General features: G+C 56.4%; 1 protein-coding gene across 1 annotated transcript; it reads left to right on the top strand.

Moving 5' to 3' along the window:
• RND2 (Rho family GTPase 2) lies at window positions 1-3,447 on the top strand. The gene is made up of 5 exons (XM_056127351.1): window positions 1-232; window positions 698-785; window positions 1,520-1,629; window positions 2,422-2,556; window positions 2,722-3,447. Exons 1-5 carry the CDS (start codon window positions 131-133, stop codon window positions 2,974-2,976), a joined length of 690 nt encoding a protein of 229 aa, XP_055983326.1. The 5' UTR covers window positions 1-130; the 3' UTR covers window positions 2,977-3,447.
• The last annotated feature ends 5,281 nt before the right edge of the window (window positions 3,448-8,728 follow it).

Here is an 8,728-nt window from a genome sequence, read left to right on the forward strand (position 1 = left end):
GCGGGGGCTCGGCGCGGGCCCGCGAGATGCCGGTGTCGGCGGCCCGAGCGGCTGCAGCTGCAGCGGCGGGGGAGGAGGCAGCCGGGCCCGGGAGGGGGGCTGCGCCGGGGGCCCGCGCGTAGCCGGGACTATGGAGGGGCAGAGCGGCCGCTGCAAGATCGTGGTGGTAGGGGACGCGGAGTGCGGCAAGACAGCGCTGCTGCAGGTGTTCGCCAAGGACGCCTACCCGGGGGTGAGGGACCAGCGTCTGGGGAAACGCGCGCTCAGGCCGCGGGAGTGGGCGAAGGGGGCCCAGGGAGCAGACAGATGTGGGTGCGGAGGAAAGCGGGGACCGGAGAGAGGGGTTCGGGGCGGGGCGCTGGAGGATCGGGAAGGACTGCAGAGATTGGGGTGGGAGGGTTTAGGGAGCAGGCTGAAATGAATGGGGTTTTGGAGAGCCAGAAGATCACAGAGGGGGCGCTGAGGGGGTGTCGGGGGTCCTGAATCCCCAGGGAGGCGAAGAACGAGGGGCAGAAGAGGCCGGGAGGGGGTCTCGAGCCTAGCAAAGATTCTGCGGAGCCAGCGGCTCCCGGACCTCGCCTGTGCCCGACATCAGACCAACTTGTATCCGGGGGCAGGGCTGGACCGGGTGCGGGGGTGAGGGCGTGTGTCCGGATGAAGCCTGGACGATCTCACCTGAACCCCTCCGTGTCTGCAGAGTTATGTCCCCACCGTGTTTGAGAACTACACCGCGAGCTTTGAGATCGACAAGCGCCGCATTGAGCTCAACATGTGGGACACTTCAGGTAGCCAAGTCCCTCGGGGTCACCCTGACTTGCAAGACCCTCCCCCCACTCTGTGACCCCTTCCTTGCCAAGACCCTTAGGGTCGAGTGCACTCAGCCAGTCCATCCATTTCTAAGCGGCAGAAAGATCAATGTTCTGCTTAAAACCAGGGAAACTGAGGCAGAGTTCCTGAAGGAGAAAGCCCAGTGAGGTCCCCTGAACTGGTTCTGCCTCCGGGGAAAAGTTGGGAGGGATGGCTTTGATTTGGGTACGAGGCCAGGACATTAGGGGAGCCTTTCTGAGGGGGAGAGGGAACTGGGGGGAAGGTGAGCTCCTGTCCCCTGAGGGTGCTTCCAAGAGGCCCCATCTCCCCAGCATCCCCCAAAGGGAGGAGGGTTTTAATTCTTCATTCAGCTTTCCCTGAGGGGCTTCAGATGTGTGTCAAAGCCCAAGAAGCACATGCCAAATTTTGAGAATGTTGAGGGATTTCCTGAGTTTCTCAAAGACTCAGAAATAATCAAGGATGACTTTTAGAAAAATGCAGAGTGATGTGGGGAGCTATTCGCTACCTTCTCCCTCTCCTCTGCTCTGTCCCCTAAAGAAACACACTCCTCCTCTGTGGGCGTTAATATCTGCTCTTTGCCACTCTCTGCCTCTTCAGCCTTGCCCAGGATTGCTGGGGCCTCCCATTCCCTCCCACACTCCCCACCCACCCCGACCCTCATCCACCGCCCCCCCTCCCTGTCTTCTTTCAGGTTCCTCTTACTATGATAATGTCCGGCCTCTGGCCTATCCTGACTCGGACGCTGTGCTCATCTGCTTTGACATCAGCCGACCAGAGACACTGGACAGTGTCCTCAAGAAGGTAGGCACCTGGGAGAGTAGGATAATTCAAATGAGGGTGACCGGAAACCATAGTTCTGACTCAGCATCACAAGAAGCTGGGGCCTGGCCACCACCTAGAGAGTGTGTGTGTGTGTGGGGGGGGGCTTTCACCCTTGCCTAACCCACTCGCCTCCTGCTTTCTGGGGAGGCACCTGGGGAGAGAGGGGGTGTTAGCAGGAGAGGCACTGAAGAGATCACCTCTCAGCTGTCCCTATCTCCTTGGGCCCAGAAGAAGGACATGAGAATGTTCCTTCTGGAGCTCTAGAAAGCCCCATTTCCATGAGAAAAGCTCATGTGAATGGACAGAAGTCAGCTAAGGTCGCCCCAGTTCCCGGGCTGGGGGAGGGGAGCGCAGCCACAGCTGGTCTGTTCCCAGGAACTAATTTGGGAAAGTGGGGAGGAAAGGGAAGGTTCCAGTCTGGATGACCCTTCCTAGCCCCTGAGGTAGAAATGGGGTGCCCAGGGCCCTGCTCTCCATCCATGCTGTGTACGCAGGGTCCAGAGTTCCAGCTCCAGCACTGCTGGGATCCACTCTGAGCACTGCTGAGTGTGCCTCCCCATGAGAGAAACAGCGCTCCCCGCCCCACAGCCTCACCCCTGCCCTTTCTTCCCCCTTCTCCTGTCGCCCCATCCTGCTTTCAGTCTCTACCCAGAGTCCCCCTTCCTTTCCCTCATGGGGTGCAGTTTTCTGCATGTGGTGAGGAAGGGTGTCCTGGCAATGGGGAAGGGGCTCCCCTCCCCCGTCATAACCACGTTTTCTTCCCCCAAATAGTGGCAAGGAGAGACTCAGGAGTTCTGCCCCAATGCCAAGGTTGTGCTGGTGGGCTGCAAACTGGACATGAGGACTGACCTGGCTACACTGAGGGAACTGTCTAAACAGAGGCTTATCCCCGTGACACATGAACAGGTGGGGAGCCTTGACCTCTGCCCTCTCCCAGACTGGCCCTCGGCCCCCCTCAATGGGTGATTTGAAGAGCCTCTACTTGGCTTACCCTTTACCGGGCCCCTGACCTCTGACCTGAGGCCCAGCTCGGAGTAGGCCCAGGACTTCCTCCCTGCCTTTTCTCCCTAGGGCACCGTGCTGGCCAAGCAGGTGGGGGCCGTGTCCTATGTGGAGTGCTCCTCGAGGTCCTCAGAGCGCAGCGTCAGGGATGTCTTCCATGTGGCCACAGTGGCCTCCTTGGGCCGTGGCCACCGGCAGCTGCGTCGTACCGACTCGCGCCGGGGACTGCAGCGATCAGCCCAGCTGGCAGGTCGGCCAGACCGAGGCCCTGGGACCGAGGGCGAGATACACAAGGATCGAGCCAAGAGCTGCAACCTCATGTGAGGGACCAGGGTGGGGCCATGTGAGAGGCAGGTGAGGAAGGGCCGGTGATCTCCTGACTCTGTGGGGACTTCAGGGTGCACATAGGAGCTGGAGGCAAGAGGGGGTCACCCTGGCTCACAGCCTCACCCCTCTACTCTACACGGGAAGTGAGGTGAGCTGGCAGGCCAGGCCTGGATCTGGGCCAAGAATGGGGCAAGGGGTTTCGGATGCTGCCAGCAAACAGTCACCTTGGCTGAGTGAGTCTCCATCCCCATGCCCTGCTCCTGTCTCCTGGGCTTGGCTTCTGGCCTGCCGAGGAAAGCGCCCCGCTCTTACCTGCCCTCTGCCTCCTCTCACTCCTCCCGATGAGCTTCTCGCTCATCCTAACCACCAGACATCATGCACTAAATGACAAAGCAAGTTGAGAAGCCTCTTCCACCCTTGCCTTGCAGTCCTTGCTCCTGTCGTCCCTCCCTTCCCCCAACAGTCTTCTCAATAAAACCTTTGTCCATGGAAAACAGCTATGGCTTTAGTTTTGTTGCTTTCTGAGAAATCATCCATCCCTCTCTGGGACCAGGTTAGACCTCAGGAGGGACCTGCTTCTTGGTGCCCGGTGCCCACATTGCAGAGGAGAGAGCCACAGAGAGGAGCAGTCGTGTTCCTTTGGTTTTAGGTTACACCTGGTGATGCTCCGGGTCCATGTCCGTGGTACCTGGGATACCATGTGGTGCTGGGAATTGGACTCAGGCCTTCTAAAGGCAAAGCATGTGCTCCAGCTCTTTGAGCCATATCTTCAGCTGCAGCCCTAACATTTTAAGCTTCAGGGGTAGGGAGGGAAGGAGACAATCTGGGGAAGAGATTGTATAAGGAGCCAAGAGGAGCCAGAGAAGCCCACAAAGGCCATTAATTAATGAATTGTTTTGGGGGCCATGACTGATGATGCTTGGGGCCACTCCCAGCTAGAAGCTGGAGGTCAATCCCCTGGTACTTGAGGGACCGCGTGGTGTCAAGGGATCATATCCAGGCCCCCTGTCTGCAAAGCATGTGCATCAGCCCTTTGAGCTATCTGTTGGCTGGAGGAGGGGGTTTTATGGCTTGGTTGTATTTTTTGGGGGGAAGGTTATACCTGATGGTGCAAGGGAACCATATGCAGTGCTGGGGATTAAATCAGGGTTAGTCATATGCAAGATGTTAGCCCTGTGCTATCTCCAGCCCCCAACGATTAGGGGATTTCATTTTATTTATGGGAGGCATTTCTGGTGATGCTAAGGGATCACTCCTGGCAGTGTCAGAAAGACCAATGATTTGAATCAGACTGGCCACATGCAAGGCAAGCAGAGAACTTTACCTCTCTGTACTCTGTTCTGCTCCATTGGCGGGGTGGGGGCGTGGTATTTTATCTATTTATTTTTGGTTTGGGGGCCACAATGAACAGTGCTTAGGAATTACTTCTGGGGTGCTGGGGGACCATATGGGTTTCTGGGGATTGAATTGCAGTAGGGCTGTGTGCAAGGTAAACTATCTCTGTCCCTCCCCCTGAGGGACTTTTAGCTTGAACTGAGGTGGCAATTCATTGCCCAGTCAGTGGAGGGGGGGGTCCCTGCTAGAGCTGGAGAGGTCTGCTGAAGTGGTCCAGGCTGCTTGTCCACCCTCTATGCCCCCCTGCTAGGAATCTGCTGCAGAGCCTTGGTGTGCGAGAATCTCCTACCTGCCATTACACGGGGGCGGGGGTGCTGGCTGGACGTTCAGATGGAAGCAGGGGCTTTTACCATCCCACTCTACGCTGCTGGGGCTGCTGGTGTGAGCGTCAGCTGAGCGTTCAGGGTCCCACCACCTCCCCTGAGCACGGAGCAGGCAAGCTGGTGGCGAGGCGCGCCCGGGCACTTGTTGTGCGGAGAGACAGTGCAGCTCTGTTTGCCCCGAGTCAGCTTTCACGGTGTCCTGTATTCTCTCCCGGGCTCGCAGCCCACTGGCCTCTTTTTGGTGACATTGTCCCCCAGGAACTATCCTTGTCCTGCCCCTCCCCCCACCCCGTGCCAGTCCCTAGAGAGGAGACTGACCTTATCCTTCTGTTTCCTGAGTCCCCCCACCGGGGGCTTGTCCCCTCTGATAAGTCACAGCCCATCCCCGTTGTTCACTCAGTAAACATACTGAGCACCAGCTGTGTGCTGCCCTGCCTTGAGATTCTGGAAATCTCTGTGCTCTGGAGGGCAGCCCAAGGGCCCAGAGAGGTACCCCAGGTGTGAGGGTGTCTTGACTTTTTTCTTTTCTTTTTTTGGAGGGGAGACTAATCCCACTGAGCTCAGGGCTGACTCCTGGCTCTGCACTCAGGGATCCCTCCCGGCAGGCTCAGAGGACCATATGGGATGCTGGGGAATTGAACCCGTGCAAGGCAAGCACCTTCCTGCTGTAATGTCACTCTGACCCCAAGAGTGTCTTGACTTGGGAGCCAGTCTTCTGGGCTGCCTCCTGTCGGCAAAGAGGGACAGGAAAGGTCCTGAAGGTAGAGGTATATCCCCACTCCCCACAGGTGGGGCATGGCTGCCTCACAAGTGCAGATGAATTGGGAGGGCCCCCAGAGGAACCAGAATTTCTTTTTCTTTCTTTTTTTTTCGGGGGGGTCACATCCGGCGATACACAGGAGTTACTCCTGGCTCATGCACTCAGGAATTACCCCCGGCGCTGCTCAGGGGACCATATGGGATGCTGGGAATCGAACCCTGGTCGGCCGCATGCAAGGCAAACGCCCTGCTCACTGTGCTATCGCTCCAGCCCGGGAGCCAGAATTTCATCCTGAGAATCTGAGGGGCCACCACAGGGACCTCAGACAGAGCAGGATGTGACCAGATTCTGTTTCCAGAGAGTCAGTTATCACCATCTGAGGTCACAGAACTCGGACCTTCATCGGCTTTGAGATGCGTCACTTGAAACAATCTTCTGTCCCTGAACCAGGACCCAGTCGTGAGAGGGAACCCCCCACCCACGCCTGCCTCATCAGGCTCCAAATCCCACCCTCTCCCTCAGGGCCCTGGTCTGGGCCTCAGCCAATCTGTACCAGAATTTGGGGTCAGTTTCAAGGGCACCCTCTCTACCGGTGACGGCTGCCTCCCAGATCCCCTGTAAGGACCCTGGGTCCTGAACACAGGGTGCTGGGGCTCCCAGACCCGGGGGCAGCTCTGGGTCTAGTCCCAGAGGATTGATTCCCCTCTGCAGGGATCATCATACCGTCAACTTGGGCGTTGACACCTTGTGACTTGTCTCCTGCTTTGCACTTTGGTGCCTACACAGTTGCCTGGAGCCACCAAAGTGCAGAGCCGACAGACCCTCCCTCTCCCGCCCTCTCCCGCAAGCTCAGGGAATGCGCAAACATTTCAGTATCTGCCTAAAGCAAACATAATTAGGAAGATAAATCAGCTGGAGGAGCCCCCAAAGTTTAATACATTTCCAGGACCTTCGGGAACAAATTTTGGTCCACTCTGAGGTATGAAGTACCAGGCAGTTTATTTCTGGGGAGAGGGTTGAGGAGCCCCATGAAGTCCTGGAGGAGGGGATGGTGTGACTCCCACTCCCCTAGCCCAAAGGCTCCTGCAGGCTGGAGGTGGGGAGGACTTTACCCCCACCAGCACCCCGGATGTAGGAGTCAGACCCACTTTCTCCTCTGCAGCTGTTTCCCCACAAATTAGACACTGTGTGGGAAACAATGAAGCCTCCTTAATCATTTAATGAAATAAACAACTAATCACGCTGTGAGGCTTCCTGTTTCTTAACCTCCGCAATCAGCCCGCCCCAGAGGGAACGTTGGCTGCAGGGAGAACCCCCCCAACCCCCCCATCAGCTCTGTTGAAGCCAGGGGGGTTATCCCCTCAGGACTCAGGCAGTCAACCAGGTCCTGAGCCGGGGGTTGCAGCTCTGTCGCCTCCTCCCTGGGGAGTCTTTGGGGAGGCCTTGCATCCCTCTGAACCTGTGTCCACGCTGCAGACAGGGTTGAGTGCGTCTGGCTCCCTTGTTGGTGAGTCAGGAGAGAGAAGAAAAGCTGTCGGGCCCTTTGAAAGCCACCGAGACACATCAAACCTTATGTTTTATGGCGTGCTTCTGAGAGGGCCTGAGGGAATCAGGAAAGATTTTTCCTTTCTTATCCTTTAAAAAAATTTTTTTTTGGTGGGGGGGCGGGAAGAGGGACTACACCCAGCAGTGTCCAGGGCTTACCCTTGGCTCTGTGCTCAGGGATTACTCCTGGTAGGCGTGGGGGACCATTTAGCGTACTGGGAACTGAACCCAGGTGAGCTGTCCTCCAGACAAGCTCCCTACCCACTGCACTATCTGGCCTGTTCAGGAAAGGTTTTTCAAAGGGGCCTTTGGTGCTGGGCCTCAGAGGCTGCAGGAAGAGCAAAAGACAGAAAGGGGGAGACCAGGATTCACCTCAGAGGCCGAGGCAGAGTGCAAGCCTTACATTTTTGAGGCCTGATGTTGCGGCCCTCCCCCCAGCTTTGCTGCCTATGGCCCCATAAACAACAACAAAAGCAACAACAACACTAATAAAAAGGTTAGCAAAGGGGTATTGCCTGGGTCCTGTCCCACAGAGCCTAAAGGCTAGATTGCTTTAGTGACTTTCACAGACGCTGAGGTCCATTTTTTTTCTTTTTTTTTTTTACGCTGAGGTCCTTTGGTCTTCATTTATTTTTTTCCTTTTTGATTTTGGGCCACACCCAGCAATACTCAGGGGTTACTCCTGGCTCTGCACTTAGGAATCACTCCTGGCAGACGAGGGGGACCATATGGAATGCCAGATATTGAACCCATATTGGCTGTGTGCAAGGCAAGCGTCTTCCCCGCTGTACTATTGCTTCAGCCCCTGGTCTCCACATTTTCCCTCCCAGGTTTTTTTCTGGGTGAGAAGCCCATGTTGCAATAGTGACACCACCCCCACCCCTCACCAAAACACACCCACACCGGCAGACTGGTTCTGCAGGCTGAGAGAGGTGGGAGCAAGGGTCATGGCCCCGGGCTTCCTGGTGGCTCTCTCTCCTTCCTTCACCCTCTTCCTCAAGAAAGGGGTTCAGCTCTTCATTATACTCCGCTCCTGCCAACAAAATTTTCTTCTTCTTTATTTTTTTTTTGGGGGGGCAGCGAGAAGCCTGAAGCAATCAGGGGTAATTCCTGGCTCTGCACACAGGAATATACTCCTGACAGTGTTCAGGGGACCATATGGGATGCCAGGGTCAGCTGTGTGCAAGGCAGCTTCCTTACCCGCTGTGCTACTCATGTGGCCGATGAGGCTGACCCGAGTTCGATTCTTCTGCCCCTCTCAGAGAGCCCGGCAAGCTATTTCAAGAGTATCTCGCCCGCACGGCAAAGCCTGGAAAGCTCCCTGTGACATATTCGATATGCCAATACAGTACCGACAAGTCTCACAATGGAGACGTTACTGGGCCCTCTCGAACAAATCGATGAACAAAAGAAGGACAGAGGACAGAGTTTTGTTTGTTTTTGGGTCACACCTGGCAGTGTTCAGAACTTAACCCTGGCTCTGAACTTAAGGATCGCTCCTGGTGGGCTCGTAGTACCATATAGGGTGTGCCAGTTGTCAAAATCCGTTCAGCCCCTTGCAAGCTGAGCACCTTACCTTCTATACTATCTCCTTGGCACAAAGGCAGGGCTGAAAGACAGAAAGGGGAGACTTCTGGTCCAGGCCAGTGGGGTGACTTCATGCAGCCACCACTCCCTCCGCTCCCGCTAGCAGAGAGAGGGGAGGGACATGGACATATGTGCCCCT

Source organism: Sorex fumeus, unplaced genomic scaffold (assembly GCF_029834395.1).
Source record: "Sorex fumeus unplaced genomic scaffold, SorFum_2.1 ptg000063l, whole genome shotgun sequence".
In the NCBI taxonomy this organism is placed as follows: Eukaryota; Metazoa; Chordata; class Mammalia; order Eulipotyphla; family Soricidae; genus Sorex; species Sorex fumeus.